At 46.6% G+C, this 18,838-nt stretch overlaps 1 protein-coding gene across 1 annotated transcript in view; it reads right to left on the bottom strand.

Moving 5' to 3' along the window:
- The window catches only part of SAMD11 (sterile alpha motif domain containing 11), an 82,168-nt gene extending 72,330 nt beyond the window's left edge, over positions 1 to 9,838 (bottom strand). Inside the window, exon 1 of the mRNA XM_026862943.1 lies at positions 9,655 to 9,838. Coding sequence (XP_026718744.1) covers positions 9,655 to 9,665 — 11 coding nt within the window. The 5' untranslated portion in view covers positions 9,666 to 9,838. The remainder of the gene's footprint in view (positions 1 to 9,654) is intronic.
- Between the last annotated feature and the right edge of the window lie 9,000 nt (positions 9,839 to 18,838).

Genomic DNA, 18,838 nt, shown 5'->3' with positions numbered 1-18,838 from the left:
CCCACTCCCACATCTCTCAGCATCTGCCAGGGAACATGCTGGTTCCTAGCTGTGCGTATAAATCAGCTCCTGCAGATGTAGGTTCCCCAAAGCATTAAAGAGAAGTGGCTGCAAATATCACAAGTAGCAGAGGCCAAATGCACTTTGGTGTATTTTGTGTACCCTATAGCACTCCTGCCTCGGCCCTCAACTAGAAAAAGAACCAGTGTGTAGCTGAAAACGATCCGACTGCAGAAAAAGTCTAATCTAAAACCTGCTGAAGTAAAAGAGAGCCTTTCTTACGATCTGAATGTGCTTTGAATTGAGCCAGAAAACACTTAAGCATGACCAGTGAAGTCAATGGGACTTAACTCAGGCTGGAGTGTCTGTTTAAGTGCTTTCCTGAATGGGTGCCCCTGCTTCAGCCCAGTTCAGAAATCAGCTGAAAACAACTCTTAGCACGGAAATAATTTCACATCCAAGACATGATGCTGCTGCAAGTTTTACTAATGTGACAGCATACCTTTCGTGCTCTTCCTGCAAGACTGGCTCAGAAAGGGAGCCTGGTTGCTCTCTGAGTCGTTCTTTTAGGGGATTGTTAAGACTTTAGTAGATATTAACTTCCACCGATAAAGTTGCGCTCAGAACTGTACTTAGCAGTTCCACATGCACCCAGTTTTTCATATTCTTCTTCTTCCTCATATGTAACGGTTTAGAAAACCTATCCCCGCTTTCCATATTCCTGACATTTTATTTGCAAATAGAAATGGAATAGGTACTTCCCAGCCACCGAGCTTATAGCATTAACAGTTGTTCTTCAAAGCTAAAATTCAGACAACATTTGAAAGCTTTCTGGAGAGGACAGGCCAAACTGGGCACCTGAGTAAAATTTCCATGAACTGAAGCTTGGTCAAACTCTGGGACACATTTGGACTTTCCAGGTAAACAGATCTGAATCCCGAGTTCAAAGCAAACTGAAGCCAGCCCAAGCTCTTATGGCCCTAACAGACCCAGAAGGCTCTGGCCTCCTCACAAGAGAGTGGAATTGGAGGGTGGTAAGCCTGATTTCACACCGCTCCCTGGAATACAAGATTTCCCACATGCACAAAATCTTCATAAAACCCCTTTAATTCCAGCTCAGCACCTTGCACTGTGCAAATCAGATCCTGGCAGCTGCACAGTGGAAGTGGGGAGAGCTCCCAATACTGCACAGCGGTGAACTCTGTGGGACCAGCTGGAAATCAAACGGCAAGTCTGAAAAGGAACCTTGTGCGTCTCCCATTTCTTTGTCCACAGAACATTCTTCAGTTCCCTCAAAAAAAAAAAATGGAAGGGTTTGGCCCTGAATTATATCTAGACTAAATGCTGTGTTTGTCTGATGAAAACTCCATGGTCCCTTTCCTGATAAAAAAATTACAATTCAGAGTACCTGTGGTTAAGGTAACCCGCCCCATGGGTCCCTCTCTGCAGGCAACACACATTTCCTCCAAGCAGTTCCTCTGAGCTCCTGCAGAGCCCAACAGTGGCCCATAGTCCACTTGGGACCCTACACGTGCTCCCATTACACCCCCGTGTGTGCTCCACAGGGCCCTCGCAGAGCCTACGTAGGGGGCACACAAAGATGCACAGCAACAGAGCACCCCGTTCTGCCTAACCATTCGGTCTCACCCCATAACTCAGGTACGTGCCTCTCCTTTCCATAGATGCTCAGCTCTGGAGCTCACAACACAGTAGACATCCACCTATTATAACACCACCTGGCAGGTAAAAAGTGGTTTCCACACTGGACGCTCAAAGCAGGGCTGCAACGTTCCTCTTCTCCGTGCAGCTAATACACCCCATTCCAAAGCTCCCATCCACACTGGGAGCTGCCATCGCTTCCAGCTCTCTGACTCAGATCCTGGGACATAACGGGAGCGCCCACATCCCACCCGAATGCCAAGGAAGCAGGTAGGCAGGTACCGCCCAGCCGTGGCACTGCAAGAGGGCACAAGGCTGGAGGGTGACATGATCTGCTCAGGCAGCAAAGGGAACTGAGAGCAGAGCAGGAGCTTGCCCAGGTTCCCGGCTCAACACTTGGGTTCAGTCTCTAAATCAAACTCTCAGCCTTCCATAAAATGTAACTTCTCATGGTCTGTTGCAGCTGCTGACATGGGCAGACTGCAGATAGTGATCCTGAGTGTCGGGAGAAGGCATGGCTCATAATGAGACTTAGCACAGCTAAACTTCAAAGTATGAGAACGCTGCATCGGAGAGTTATAAGTAGGGGGAAGGGAAAATCTCATGCCGAAGGAATAGCTCGGATCCATATAGAGGCAGAAACATCTATCTGCCGAGATGGATAATTAAACACCCATATTTAGACAAATGAATAGGTGAGAATGAAATTAAATTCTAATTATCTTTTGGGGGGGGAGAGGGAGGGGGCAATGGGGAGCAGAATCAAGCACTCATTCCACATCTCTATGCCGTTATCACCAATTAGATTTCTGAGGCTAATGTACGTCTTGCTTTAACGGGTTATTCATCCAGTTGAAATCAAATTACTAATAATTTGCAAACTATCAGCTACACAAACCCGTCCTTGGGTTGTATAAAGAGTGGTGAGCAGAAGCCACTCCCTTACAAATTAATAACAGAAAGGAGGGGGGGGAAAAATAAAAACCATGGCAAGCCAAGGTGCTAGAGCTCCCACTATCTCTCCCACCTCCTCACCCACCCAAGGTTTATGGTGTGATCGGTTTGAAAAGGTTCAATAAAAATGACCAGGTGAGCCCCACAGCAACAGAAAGGAGCAGGGAGGGCAGTCAGGGGGGTACACAATCTGGGTGGGGGGGTGGTTAACAAACTGCTGTATCAAGGCACGTCAGCACGGAGGGATTAGCATGGCAGGTTTCGGTTTGTGTAAAGGATGAAGTTGCTTATATATGTATGTGAATCCAAAAAAAAATTAACAGGAAGGACTGCTGCTATTCAAGACATCTCTGGAGCCTGGACTGGAATGAGAATCCAGCCCAGAAAAGAAAGTGACAGAGCTGGCAAAATAATGGAGAGCAGCTGGGATAGTTTTTAATTTTTAAGTTGTTTCTTTCCTTCCCTGTCATTTCTTTTTCACCCTAGCAGTCCCCGCAAGCTTTCAACACCAGAGTGGCAGCCGTGGAAGAGGCCAGCGGAGTGAGTCAGGCATCTCCCCATCGTCTCGTCACTCCAGGGGCAGTAACAACCTCATTCTGCAGCTGAGCCTCTGCGCCGTGGCCAGCTTGTGTTCTGCTGCTGCCTTTGGCTGGCTCTGCTGGCCCAGGTGCGTGCTGCACTAACTGGTACACGTGCCACACAAGTGTGGGGAATACTGGGCAGCATCCAGCTACAGAACAGGACACCCTGCCAGAAGGAGAACCCATCACAGCCCCATCTCTTACCCACAACTGTCCCTTTCTGCTCCCATTTAATTATAAGACCAACACTTCCTCTGGATGGAGTCTGTATCTTTCCATTTTCTAGCACAGGCAAGGCCACAGAGAAGAGAAAAACACTGACAAGGTTCCCCCCCAGCCTCTGGTTTAGAAGACGGCACTGAAGGGACAGTGCTGGCCAGAGGGGAGTTAAGGACTCCAGTTCAAGTGGCAGAGCCCAGCGCCCCCACGGTCACCGGGAACTCGTGTCAGGCCCAGGTACGACCATCCTGCATGGACACACAGAGCCCTGAGGCACAGGGTGAGGCCCGTGGGGAAGAGATTTTGCAGGTGCCACCCTGCAGGCTGCTTGGGTGACTGGTGAGAGTTAGCTCTTCTCTTCTCCCCATACATCGCTGCTCCCACAGGCTCCCTATATCCATGCCACACTATTTTCAGGCAGCCAACATTAAGAAGCTTGTGCAGGCAATGAACAGGGGCAGGCTCTTTCAGGAAACCTCATACATGATGGCTGGAAGAATGACCTTAGAACTGCAGCAAGACTGAGACTTGAACTTCGGGCATCTGGGCTATTCTCCACCATGGAATTGAAGTTGCCAGGGTTAGATATAAGGAGATACAGAGAGCAGCCAAGAGCACTTGTGAGTCAAGATTTCATTTCCTTTCATTCTCACACTTCACCTTTCTTTCTGGTCTCATATCTCCTTCCTGAGCAAGAAGGGATTTCTTGCTCTTTATTATATTTTATCCTGCAGCATCCCTGAGAAGTAAGTAGCCATTTTTTCTCTCTCTCTCTCTCTCTCTCCCTCCTCAAATATATGTCCTCATTAGGTCAATGACATGCTTCCTGGCACTCCAGACCAAGTGCAGCCTTTGCCTCCCAGAGGGATCTTTAATATATTTATTGAATACGGTGACTGTTATTAAGTGGTGCATTGTTCAGAGAAAAAGGGGGAAGGAGGAAGGAAAGAGAAAGGAGAAAGGAGAGCTTGCAGAGGAAAGAAGAGGGGACTGACAGAAAATAACCAGTGGGAGCTGTGAAAAAAGTGTCATAAAGCAGCAAAATATGTCTCCAGCCACAAGAGGGGCCCTGCCTCCCTCCTTCTCTTGAGTCCTGGCAATTAGAAGAAGGGCTGTCGAATCTAATGTAAGAGCCTGATTCACAGCTGGAGCCCAGAGCCCTGCTCTGTCATGTCTCTAGTCTCTCGTCAGTCGTGTGCTGCCTGGAAGAGCCTTGTCAGCTTAGCCTGGACCCCAGACACACTCTGGCTCTGGCAGCAGGCGAAAAGCAGAGTCGTGTGGCATATCCTGCCACGAAACTGAGCTCCACCAGGACATCACACAGCTCTCATCCCAGGGCAGCACCAGGGTGGACCGTCTGGGAGCATCGCAAGAGGGTAAAGGCAGTGTTGTGTACATTGCACATCAGCCGAGAAGGCACTGGGACCTCATGGCTCTGAATTACAAGCAGGTGCATGTGACAAATATAATGGGGGGATGCTTGGGTTTGATCTTCAATCAATTAGGGAGTCAAAGAGCAGCAGCCTTATGGGATATAAGAAATAGCTTTCCACTTAGAAAGGCAGGCAGTGGAAAGGCTGACAGCCACTACCATTAAGGCTTAGTGGAGGTCAGTAATTTTGCTATTAGAAAATGGATGCTGAGCGAGGAGAATGCTGTAAAGCTGGTCTGTGAGGTGAGGATATTGGGGGACAGGAGAGAGCAACTTGCCCCTCTCTGGACTCTATCCATGTTCATGTGGGAATCGGAGCAAGGAGACAGTGTTCCGTCACTCCTTGAGTAAGCACCTTCATTTCAAATGCTCTCCTCTGGTTTGAAATAACATTAACCCCACGCCAGGTGCTAGATACCAGGGCCATAATGCTGACACAGCCAGAGAAGGTTTGGGGGTGTGGGGGGCAGTGACATGAAAAAAGGAGGAAGGACTTAAGGGTAGTATGAGGTTCTGCAGAAATCTGTTTCTCGTTGCACAGACACCCTGTTATAGGACAACTTTTGTTGTTTCTCCTAAAAATGGCTTTTATTTCACAGCAATATTTGGCAAGGAACCCAGCCCGCTGTGTGCTCTCGTTGTACAATCTGCTCCTACCTTTGCTCCCAATCCTCTTCTTTTAATAAAAGAATTTCACAGGCATTTTCACCATACATGTCCATTTGAACCTATCCTGCTCGTTACTCAGTCCAGTGGACACATTCACTGATATGCCACAAGGGCTCCTTCAGAGACAGGTCAGGTCAAAAACTTTCACCATTTTAAACAGGTGCTTAAGTATCACTGCCTCTTGTTATTAGCCATGCCACCACATTTTGCTGGGGACTCAGACAAAGCTGTGCGTGAGCAGTTCCTAACCCCCCCTGCTCAATCTCAGGTGCTATCATTACATTTCCTCTCTTTCCTTGCCTCCCATACTAAAGAAAAAGGGCAGCCTTTAAGACAGAAATTAAATTCATGTATCCACAAGACAATGCTGGGCTTAAATCCAACAGCAAGTGAGGATCTCAATGTGAAAGCTGAACCTTACTCTGGCTACACTGGCTTTCCGCTGCTTTGGAGATTCTTGGGATAGCATCACAGAGATCCTTAAATGCAGTTTGAACCTCAGTATGAAAAAACTCCCAGGCTGTTCCTGGGGTAATGCATTTACCAATGTCACTTGGAATCTCCCAGGCAGTGTAAGGAAGTTAATGCTCCCCAAACTATTGCAGAGCAATGGAATTTGTAGTTTCAAACTTCCTCTGCATTTGTGTCTAGGATAAATCAGAGTGTGGTAACAAAAAATAAAGTCTGGCATAACTAGGTTTAGCTTGCTGGGGGAGACGCAGCTTAGTTAATAGTCTGCAAGAAAGAAAAAGGCTTCAGGAAGCCAAAGTTTCCAACTGAAGTCTGGTCTACATAGTTCTTGTACCAGTTCAGCTATGCCAGTATTATGATGACTAAAACAACCCTCCAGGTGACATGGATGTACTGGTATAGAAATGCCTTACACTGATACTCTTTTCAGGAAAAAACTATTTTCATAGCCAGACAAGCGCTCTTCACCGGGAGCCAGCACAACTTAACCAAACCAGAGTAATTACGGCAACGCCACTGTTGCATGTAGGCAATGTTGTAAAAGAGCAAGATTTTCAGGAACCTGAAATCTGATCAAAAGAAAAAGGATTTTCCTCTGCAGTGCTGTCCCAATAATCTTCAGAGCTGAGTGCTTACAGTCTGGGTATCAAGCTACGGTATCAAGCTCAGCAGATGCCTCCGGTTACGTGAGACAAGATTTTAAACCCTCTGTCTTCCAGACAAGACGCATCACACAAAGGCTACTTAGCACGCCCTGCAAAGCAGGCTAAAGAGGACTCAAGGGGTCTCACTACAAGATGAAAACATTCACCTTTAAGCCTGGGTCACCTGGATTTCAAAGCAGATGAGCCAAGCTCACTTCAGTGTGAGGCTTGGTTTCCTTAACTTCATTCCATATGCGCACGGCAGCGAAGTGACACAGTTTTGCAAAGACCTGGTTGTGAGATGAGTTGGTATGCAGGGAAATGCACTGACTTCAGTGGTAGCTACAGGTCTCTGCTCCTTTCCAGGACTGCAAGAACATAAAGAGGTGGGTTTTCTGGTTTTCTCTGCCTCAGACCTCCTCTGAAGGCTACCACCATGGGCAATTGCCTACGATCACAGAGGAAATCACTGTCAAAGGCTAGGGTGAAGGACTAGTCATGAAACTAAGCTTCTGACTCCTATTCTAATCCCCAGAGTCTTTTCTTCACCAATACCCAGGCCTCAAAGTAGCAGAAAGCAACAATGCCAACAATGGAAGGAAATGGACAGTACAAAGGAAACTGGGAACAGGAGAAAAAAGGCAACAGTGTTCAAAGAAATAATGCAAGTGTTTATAATAGTAAGTGTAGGAAGGTGTGCACGAGGGCCATCCAGGGGTACGAGAGGAAAACACAGGTTTGCTCGGGCCCTGACCTTGTTTTCCTACTATCACAGTTTAACCTATTTCTCCCTCTCAGTGGGAGACCATAAAACCTCAGCCCAATCCACCACCAACCGGGGAGGATACAACAGGTGAATTAAAACCAGAAAGCAGATGGGGCACTGTCTCTGCCGGGCCCCAGCTGTCATGTCTGCGAGCTGTCTAGCCTTGCTGGGGCTGCTGCTGTCTGTGGAGCCAGCCCCATCACACCTTCCACCCCAGTCCCTGGGCTGCTAATGACACTGGGAACGGAGCCAGCGCCTGCTCCCTGCAGCAGCACCGGGCAAGAGCAGGGCCAGGTCGCTCCCCATTCACCGCGCTCGAGCGGGTGGAAATGGCCAGTCCTCCCCCTCTTCGGGACAGGAGGGCTGGGGGACCCATCTGCAAGGGACAAAATGCTTGGAAATGCTGAGGGATTTGAGCGGTAGATGTTCCCTGCCTGGGCGCCAAGCACTGGCTTACATGCTCTTTTTTCCGTTACTGCTGCACCCATCACAAGTGCCGCCTGGCCCCTGTTTGCCCCAGCTGTTCTAGTTTTTCCCTCGCACGCTGTGTCAGAGCTCCCAGGAAAATGAAAAGGAGAACAACTGTACAAAAGCAATGAGAGTCTGACCTACCTGGTAAGAACCATGCGCTCCTCTAAGAAATCAAGACAAAGCTTAAACAAGAGACCTTCAGACAAACTGATTGAGAAGTACTGAGAAGCACAGAAATGGTAAACTGGGGGACCACTGGCTAATAACTATTATTTTTTTTCTTCATTTCCTAATAAACAAGGCAAAGCAATTACAGTAATTAAAGATTTAAGATAAGAGCACTTTATATTTGGGGGGCCCAGCATATCAATTATATAGTTATCATGTTCTCCCTCCTAATGAGGCAATCTAGCACTATAATTTTGCAGAATTAAAAGCATAATTAAAGGGGGCAGGAGAAGAAGGGCAGTTTACCAAAACTGATTAAGAGGGTTCCCTCTCCTCTGTGGCTCCTGTGCACACGCACAGTGCAGACGCATTCCCCAGACACCTTTTCATTTCCAAGCGATAACCCTTGAACATGGCTGTTGGACAGCTGCAATGATAAACCCAGACTTTAATTACAGGAGGGTTTTATGAGAAGAGCTGGTTACTGTTTTGTCTCCCTACTTTCAAGCTCGCAGCTGCTGAACGTACCAGCATCTGTTGGAAGGCAAGGGGGGGAACAGCTTATCTACTCAGGAGCAAGGAACACATAAAACATAAGAAAAGCAATTACATGCCTTCGGTTTCCACTCCTCTGTTTTTATAGGGCTTGTCTTAGAATCTGAGTGATTTTATGCATCAGAGGAAGATGACAATCAAGATGAGTTGCAATGATATGCATGGGAGGCTGAGACACAGCGCCTTCAGGTATTTATTTTCCTGTAATTACAGGTCTTCTAAACATCATATTTTTTCAGAGGGATGAGAGAACCCAAAATTTTGCAGCTCAGTAGTATGGGCACTGAAACCATACATGGGACATACAAAGTGACAGTTACCAGGATGTAACTCAAGACAATCCTTTCTCCTCTTCCTTTAACCCTGCCTGACTGCAGGATGATGCGTATGGTACTGAGAAAGACACCATCGAAGTATGTAAGTACTGAGGTAAGTCTCAGTATCCGAGTGACCTTTTGCCTGCTGCAGCTCCACTACTTCTACTTTTAGACCCCCGATGAGTGAGGCACAGCTATGCTCTTTGACACCTGTAATCAAGAACATGTAACCACAACCACTGCTGCTGCCTTCTTCCTAAACTTTGTTCCCCGACATTAACTCATCCAGTTTATATGATGTCAGGATTAAGGGACAATTGAAAGCAAAAGGCAGGACTGCAGACCCATACACCTCTGCGTATTTTCAGACAGCTACGTAAAAGGCCCACAGATGACTTTTTAGTCACGCTCTTCGTTGGCCCCAGCAGGCACAAAGACACAGAACACTGGACAAAGGGTGAAATACAACTTAAGAGTCTGCAAATACAGAGGCCTTCAGTGCAAACACAAGGCCCATGGTGCAAGGCCCCATAGAGCCTTCCTCACCCCAAACAGGAGTGAGTAAGTAGAAAAGAGGACCCAGCTACTCTTTCTGAGCTCTAACGTGACATTTGCACTTTAATTTCAGGCCCTGGAGGTGACTCCATCGGGCAGCCTGGGCAGTACTGGCCCACAAAGGCTGGTCACCTGCTGCCCAGTTTTCTCTGGTTTTGCTCTTGCAGTGCAGCATTCCCCGGCACGAACGTACCTTCTTTTCATGATACTGATATGGAGATCCTCCTCCTGCTTCACTTCATGGTGTTGACCATTGCTCTTATCACTCTCTTCGCTGTCGTCGCTATGTGAGAAAATTGAGGTCAGCTCTTTCTTCGGGATCCTGGTTGGAGGTAAGGGGATTGTCCTCTTCTCTGCCAGGCGACCCCGGTTCTGGCACAGGATGGAATTAGTTGGAAGGGGAAAGGGCAGGAGGAAAAGAGAAGAAAACAAGAATTTGGTTAGGCAACCCAGAACCAAGGAGCTCCTCGCAAATGGCTGCCCTGTGAAGGCAATGCGCTGGCGTGTTGGGCGGGCAAAGTCTATGTTCCTTTTGCAAAAGACTTTTCAGCAGAGGCATATCTATATCTAGTTCTCCAGTTCTAATATTGAAGCCACGCACTTCCAGCCTCTCCCCACCTCTTCATTCCCAGCTTGCGTCTCATCCATGCCAATAGGAAAGAGGGCAGCAGAATTAGGCACCAATCTCGCTTTCCAGAATATTTCCTACCAAATGTTGCACATTAGCATAGCAGAATTAGTTAAATTAAACCTTTGCCAGTAGCCCAGGGAAGATGTGATCCAGATAATCCAGAACGCTTTTGACTGCAAGGAGAAAACTGCCTAGGCCAGCCAGCAGCAGGTTTGTCTCTCACAACAGTCCACATTAATTTCAACTTGAATTACTGAGGCTACTTTTCACTGTTCATTTGCAAGTTCAGATGAATCCAGCAGGTCCTGCCTTGTGCAGACTTTCCCTAGGTGGTCCTGGCAATGTACTTCCCTCAACAATTCACTTCTGACAAGACACAAATAAACAGGAGGAAAACTCCCAGAAGGCAAAAGCTGCTTTTTCACTGCATGTGTATTTGTATACAGAACCCAGCACAACATGACCCTGGTCCCAACCTCCTATCTTCTGCAAGGAGTAAGAATATATTACAGATTGCTCTGTCCCTGCACCCTTTGTGCCTGATCCACAAGAAGATATACACCTAGTGCAGCCTAAGCTGGAGTGTGTTGGGTTTTTAGCTCTCAAACATGTTTCTAGCACTTGGGGTGTTTAGTTTGAGCTGTGATTGACCACAAGAGCATCATCACATGAGCGCTTACAGTGGAAGATGTACACTGGAAACCCAGGGAGACTGTAATGTCATCGCCCCACAGAATTTAAAAAATTTTAGCACAGAAAATCATGAAACTGGGAGGGGAACCGCAGCGAGGGGGAAATGAAGCACAGTTTCATGCACGTTCTTTGTACAGATATGCAGGCATACTTCCTTCAGTAGGACAAGTCATACAAAAGAAAAATATCTTTAGCAAGGACTGGAACAAAAGGAAGAAAGGTGTGTGAAACAGGTCGAGTTAGCGCAGGGTAACATTTAACTAGTAACAGCTTCCCTGAAATGTCAACTCCAACTTTCCAAATAAACCTGGCAAAATGAAAACATCCTGGGAAAGCCAGTCAGGCTCTCTGCAGGGGAGAATGGAGGAAGACGAAGGGATAGAAGAGCCCACGTTTTTTGAATTAAACAAATTAAGAACTTTCCACAAATACAAAACAAAAACTTCTTGTTTACCTCTGTCAATAAATTCCAGTTGTGGTCATTAAGGGGAGCCCTAATCGTTGTGATAATTAGCTAAATCCATCTGGAAGGCATCACCCCAAGGAGGCACATTAGCTTTCCCCTTCTGATGCATGTCCGAGCCAAGAACACAGCTGTCTGTGAACAGCAGACACCCAAGGGAGAGAAGAGCAGTGGGCCAAACTGGCTTAAAATGGGAAACTGTGTGTATACAAGGAAAAAGACGTGGACTTTCTTCTTGAGAGAGATGTGAAGAAGAAAAACACCCTTGTGGGCAGCAACAAGGTGAATGCTCCTACACCTCTGAGCATCCCAAGTACAAAACTGGGATCAAGCTGCAACAAGCTCTGTAGCGAGTCCAAACACCCAGACTGACCCAGGAGAATCTCCTGAGTGTGAATATTGTTGGGGACTCTCAGAGACCCACCTGCCCAGGGCAAATGGCTATGGTGTGAGGGGCCAACAGCGCCTATGTGACAAACAGCAAAAGCTTTCGCTCGCCCCTGGGGGCTCCCCTACACAGGAGCAGAGATCCACTCACACGGCCCTTTGCAAAGAGGTTTCTCGCTGTCTGTTCCCTGGAGGAACACAAGAAATAAATCGTGCATCTCCCACCCTTAAATATTTTTTGCATACTAGGTGCATTTCCACCCCTACCCCCTCTCTTCTGCTCCAGTGTGTGCAGAGAATGTGCACAGAGCTTACCCTCTGTCTAAAGCCATCTCAGTAACTCCAGCTAACAACAGTGCAAAAGGGCAGGAGGGAGAAGAGAAGAAAATAGTGAGGGGAAGGGAAGGAAAAGCAAGGAGGGCAGTATTTGCACCAGACTTCTGTCATGCTGAAAAGCTAGGACTTGATATCAGCATGAGCTTTAACACGCCAAAGCTCTATATATTTTTCTGAAGTTGCAATTTATCACAACAATTAAAAGGGGAGGGGAGGGAGAGTGTGCAAATTTCCACTTCAAAATAATTGCAATTCACTCTCTGCTGTGACTTCACAGGCTAAAGAGAACGGCACTGATCAGATACTAAAAATCATTTTATGGCCATTATGGTACCTTCGAGCAGTTACCAGGTCTCAGTGACTGCCCAGGGACTCATCAGCCCTAACAAGAGTGAGAGTGCAGCAAACAGGGAGGCACTAAACCTGCAGAAACAGCCCACCAGACCAGGAGCACAGGTTCCCCCTTTCCCCAGCTCCTCAGAAGGCTTATCCTCTCAAGCTGCTGCATATATATACACCTATACCTACACACATATATGCCTATATATATATACAAATATACATACCTACCTATAGAGTTATCACCTAACACACAGAGACCTTCTTCCCTTAAAAGACAAACGAAGGAGCAGGAAGGGAGAAGAGAACCTGCACCTGCAGCGATCTCTGCTCACGGGTCACCTGTACTACGTTTGCTCTGACCAGGGGACAGACGTGGAGCACATCAGAACCAGGGCCACAGTGGTTCCAGTGCCCTCATAAACACCTCCATTCCAGCACTGGCAATGCATTTTTTTTAAAAAAAAAGCTGTGTTTACTTTGTATTTTTGGCATTAGGTTTGGGGCGGTTTATTTATTTATTTATTTATGACATTTCTCCATTCCCAGAAAATTAAAACAGACTGAACCAATCAATTTTGCCTTTTATGTTCATCTATAGTCAGTTTTGAATCAATTGCACTTTCTTAATCTGTTTAGAGGCATTCACCACTATATACATTACTTTTAAATTAAGCACAAAGGTAGCCAGAAGCCTGGTCCAGAACCTGCTACAATCAATTGCCTTTCCACTGGCTTGAAAGGGCATTGGTCCAAGCTGCAAATAAAAACCACTCATTTGTGAGAAGCACTCCATCTAAGGAATCATTCCTACGACTCTGGCTTTTGCTGAAGTCCTTTGCCAGTTGTACAGACAGCCTACAGGACAGGAATGCACCTATGGAGCTCAGCAGTATATTGAGATACCTGCAGTCCCTCAGGTTGAGGGTTATCAACTATCACTTGGCACACAGTGCCAGGGTGTAAAGTATGCACTTAGCAGAGCGGTGTTACGTGCAAGAATACACCCAGAGACCTCAAGACATTGCTATATATGGGGAGATACGTTAGGGTTTATAGATGTATTGATGTAAGCCTCATAATCTCACCTTAAAAAAGCTTGTATTTGTGTGACGGTGTCATTACAGAGTGATCTCATACATTAACGGGATGCCGATGTTGAATCACGAACCCTCAAAGAAGATTTGGATATTTTAAGAAGAAAACTACCTTCCAATTTGTTGATATTCATTGGGATGTCTGATGCTTGGGAAGACAACCCAGCCAATGGTCACCCGCTGCCAGAGCCAGGCTCGGGACTCTAGTTCCCCCCGTTAAATAAGTCCATTTTTACACACATGAAGAAAAGGGGGAAGGTGTGCTTTGCCAGCTGGCTTGCTTGAACTAGTAGGGCTGTTTTGGCCAATGGGTCAGAAGCAGCATTTTCTATAGCTGCAGAGCCAACAGCTGTTAGTACAGGTGCAGCACCCCCAGCAAAAAGATGAAATATCTGTAACTCTAAATATGTCTTACAGCTCAGCCCAGCAAAGCCAGGTTGCCTGCCTGCCAGCTCCCCGGCCCAGGGAGTACAGACAGAAGGTGGTGTAAGGAACAGATTACACCCCTGAGAGCAGGGGGAACACAGGAACCCCACTGAGGACCTGTTCTCAACATGTACATCCGTGGGTGAAATACAGCCTGCCAGGCAAAATGCTGCTGTGGAGTTACTGCACAGGTGCTCTCCCCTACCCTGAAACAAACCCTCCAACAACCTCTGCGGTGCTGGAGAGGAGCCAAAGATTTCTGCTTTCAGGACAGTGACTCAGCTCAGAGGAAATCTCCTCAGAGCTTGCACCTACCTTCCGTAACACAGGGATTTCCCCCACCCCTTGGACAGAGGTGGGAGGGTGGAGAACAGACTATCACTTACCCTCTCTTTAATTAATGCAACCAGAAAGTAAAATGTTCCTGCAATTCTCCAAAGCCTTTACAAGGGTGAGTGTTGAGGGCACTGCCAAACTGCCTCATGTATTAGGACTCCCTTCCCTTTATACATTGTTAAAAATTAATTTTGTGGGTTATGATTCCAGCTAATGAAACACAGCTGGAGTTTTGAGTCAATAACCCTCTATTCCCCGGATATCCAGCTACCCACCCAGCCATTCCTGCGTCAGTCCAGCCCTCAGTCACTCACCACCCTCCTAGGGTCTTCTGACACCATTAATTGCTTGCATTGCCTCTCAAAGTATTGCCTGGGTGGGGGGGTTGCTTTGTTTTTAAAAATCACAGACAGCCATATTTCCTTTCCCTGGGAAAAATCAGATGGGTACCAACACACTATTTAAAGTTACCGATTACCCAAGCCTAGAGATGAAACCACAGGTTAAAAAACAAAAAAACAAAAAACAACCAACAAACAACTTGGGAACAGTGGTAGGTTACCTGAGTGGAGAGGCCTGAAAGCCCAGTCATTCTGTCAGGAAAGCAAAGGACCATCAATGGGAAAAAAAAAAAAAAAAAAAGGTGATATTTCTTCCCTGCCAGAGAGCCGGGTGGGGGGAAATTCTGCTCTGTGTGGCTAAGCAAGGTCAGTAGAGTTACAAAATAAAATCTTTCTCCCACCCATCCAACCCCCTCATAGCTCTCCCCTGGAGCCCTATTCTCCCAGCCAAGAATACCAAAAACTGAACTGTTGCATAAGAGCCCTGGGAGAGCTTGCAGATGGAATGACGGGCGCAGAGCACAGGACTTGGGGGAGAGACAGGAAGGGAGGGTTAGGAAAGGTTTCCTGCCCTGGGAGCTACTGCAACAAGGTCAAAACAGCTGAACGCCCTGGTGTGACATTCAAAGTCAGCCAGAAAAGGAAAGATTCCTCGCAGAGAGAGTCCCTGGTGAGCATTTAATTGATCCCAGCAATGGAAAGGCCTCTGCTATGAGAGCTGCAAGGCAAAAAGCTCCATGGAAAAAAAAAAAAATGCACATGAAAGCAAAGCTTTTGCCAGCCCACATTAACTGCCAGCCAAACCCTGGACATCTGATCCCACTGGGAACTGACCCAAGAAGATAAGCAGGTGCAGTCCCTACGGACACTGCTTCTTCAGCATCCAAATCAGTACCCGGAAAAAAAAAAAAAAAAAAAAAAAAGCAAAAAGCACCGAAAGGCAAATGCACAAAGAGTTTGCACACTGATAAAAATATCAAAGCTGTTTGCAAGATGATTCACGTGCCTGTGATTCAACTCTCAAAAATAAATTCTATTGGATGAAGAAAAAAAAACTAAAATAAACCTGCAGAAGTAACAGCACATGCATTCTTTCTGTATACGTAGATCTGGGAAATACAGGGAGCAGACCAGGAATGCTGGGGGGAGGTAAGAGGGGAGGTTTGTGTGCTGCCAATGCTGGGAGCTGAAGAATGCTAAATCTTTTCCATATGTGAAGGAAATCCTCAAGTCCAGACAGCATTTTCTCTCTCTTTTTATTGATAATAAAGATAGGGAAAAGGAAAGGGGGAGGTTCTGAGAGGCTGAAATATTTTTCTTTTACTTCTTCAAATAATAAAACCTAGTCAAATGGCTTTAATTAGGGAAATCACACCGCAATGGAGCCCACACATGCCCCTGTAGGATAACTGACAGAGTTGGCATTTACCTTCAGCCCTGATTAGTGTAAACACCTAAGAAAGGGTCAGTTGCCTTCCAAGATAATCCTCCCCTCTCCCCTGGGCCTTCATTAGGTGTTCTAGGCCAACGTGCTACCAGGCTGACTGTTTGGGGAGCAAATCCGGTACGGGCGCAGTTCTGCTGCCCTGCGCCTCCCAGCTTCTCCGTCAAAACTGAGGTCACAGAGAGAAGCAGCTCTCCAGCCTCTCATCTCACCTCCTGCTCCAGTGTTCAGTAATGAACCAATGAATAAAACAACAGCCGGCAGCCTTCCGCTGCATCTATTTTTCTGCCTCCCTGTCAGCTGTGGTCCAGCCCTTTAACCTGACCACTAATAGGTTTATTATTTATCATCTCTTTCCAGTGACACCAGTGTTACACTGGAAGTCATTCCAGCTCCGGAAGGATGGTCCGAAGTACTGAGGGAGCAGGAGGGAACAGACAGCAACGGTCAGGCAAAAAATTGAGGCAGGACAGAGCACAAAGACTCCTGCAGGTTTTGGGGACTGCCTCACACTCTTTGTCAGAGTCTCATGAAAGCGGTTTAGAAGTTCTGGCCACGACTAGAGGCAAGCTGAAGAGGGAATTCGGCATAGCCAGACGGGTCTACGAGCTGTAGCCAGGGGGACAAGAGGTTCTGGGAATAACTGTACCCCAGCAGGCTCTCTCGGTCTACACTTGACAATTCCTCATTAACGGTTTTGAGTTGCCATCAACTGGTTTATACAGAAGCTATCAATTCCAGTACAGACAGTCCAGGTCCATTTTTAGGTATTTTATCTTTTGAGAAAGAGAGAGAGGGGAAGGATTATCAAAGAAGAAAATGACTCTTAACTGCAATTTCCCTGTGTGATCCTAGGCAACTCACCTGACCCTCCTGTGCTGTCTCCCTGCTATAAGAAGTCGTTAGTAACACCTTCTCTCCCTTGTACCTGTTTCTCTGTATGGTAAGCTCTTTGGAGCACAGAATGACGTGTTGAGTCTGAGGCTGTGCGTAGAAACAGGGCTCTAGGTACTACTATAATTGGAGAAAATATATATTTTAAACGAAAAGAAAGTTACACAGAAGGGAAGCTGCAGTTCTTCCCATCAATATTAACAACATTATTTTCTGAAGCCCTAAAGAAACAGATGAACAAGATCTGTGAACAGAAGGGAACATTTCCCATTTATTACCTCAGAGTGAGTTATAAAGCCTAAAGGATAATTTGTTAATAGAGTGAGAGCTATGCTCTTCTGGAAGAGCCAACTGGAATTTCCAGTCTTTGAAGGGAGGTAACTCTAAGATAGAAAATCTCTCAGTCCTTTGGAGCTACCTGCTTTCAAAAACTCCTTGGAAGAAGGCTGCAAAGTGGCCCAGTCTTTGTTTTCTGTGTCTGTTCCACATCAAATAACTTTGTCCATTTCAGTATGAGGTTGCAAAGAAGGAAGCAGAGATGTGAAGCCAGGTCCTCAGGCAATGTAAGTCAGTATTAATGGAGTAAAAGTCAGCTTACACCAGCTGAGGATGTGGTACACTGATGCTACCTCAAAACTTACATATTTTTCTCTTTTTTCTCTCCTTTCCGTCTCCTCCTCTCTGGTGAAGAGACAAGGAGCAAAAGGGCACGGATGCTTTCAGACATTATCCCTTCTTTTCACACACCTCACTGCTGTTACCTTTCGAGTAACAGAAAGACAAGAGAACAAAATAACTGTCCGTCATTCCCCCAGGTATTAAATGTTTCACTCCAAAGTTTCATTACATCAGGTCCAAGAGAACACAGCCTTTTCCAGTGAGTCTGAAATATTTCATCAAGTGGAATTTGACTGGGGTTTATACTTTTATTCTGCTCCGGAGACACATGCTTGAAGCATTTCTTTGAGATCCCTGAGATTTCCAAGTGTGGCTTACAGCCTGCTCGGCCAGAAGGAGACAGACCCAAGTCCTACAAGGATGAGGTCCTGCCACGGTACCTTTTCACTGGGTCAAATGTAATATCTGCCTCAAGTTCTGGTTTGAGCTTTTTTAATTTTTTTGGTAAGTCTTCACAGTCATAAAGAGCAACTTCCACAGAGATCAAACAGAAACGTTAAACAGTTCCTCCCAAGATGCATGTTGTTGCTGTTACAGAAACCAAAACAGGCCTTATCTAAACAGTTCAGTGTGTTTTACAAAGTTCAATAATTATTGTTTTCACTTAACGGGACATACAGACCCAGATTTGTTGAAGGTCAGTTCCTCCTTTTCTTCAGTTGTCCCCATATGGAAGATTTTGCTGCTCCTGTAGTTATTGAGAACTACAGCTGGTTCTTTTGGAAAAATCAGGTCCAACATCATCCTAAAAGCTGGGCTTCCAAAACACTGAAGTGCCCCATGATCCCTGATGCTTTTGCAAACATAAGCTCCTAGAGACATCGGTGGAACTCCCAGACTCAGTCTGTGATCCCAGCCACACTCACCTCAAACACCCTGCTGTCAGACTGACCCAGGAAACACCTCCTGTCCATCCCCACGGCTGGACCACTCGTGTCACGGGCAGAACAAGATGGAAACCAACCAGGGGGCAATTTTTCTCTGCTTGAAAAAACTGATTTCCCAGCAGTTTCCCTCATAACTGAAGCAACCAAAGCGACAACAGCAGAGAAGCAGCAGCTGTTCCACACAGCGGGGACAGAGTAACCAGAGCTCTGCATGACTCCCCCCTAGTATTCCCCAAGGAGACTGAAGCCAAAAAAAATCAGCCACATCTGCCTCCACGACAGGACCACCCAGCAGTGCAGCACCATCCTCCCTGGATGGCAGACATGCCCCTACAAGAACCTCGAGCTCAAGCCTTCGCAGAGATCGTTCAGGCTAGTGAAGGTATAAAAATGTCCATGTACCGTAGTGTTCCAGGTCTATTCCC

The sequence above is a fragment of the Athene cunicularia genome (assembly GCF_003259725.1).
Source record: "Athene cunicularia isolate RWA chromosome 21 unlocalized genomic scaffold, athCun1 chr21_part1, whole genome shotgun sequence".
In the NCBI taxonomy this organism is placed as follows: Eukaryota; Metazoa; Chordata; class Aves; order Strigiformes; family Strigidae; genus Athene; species Athene cunicularia.
The sequence above is the reverse complement of the archived record's forward strand: the minus strand, read 5'-3'. Positions and strand labels throughout refer to the sequence as shown.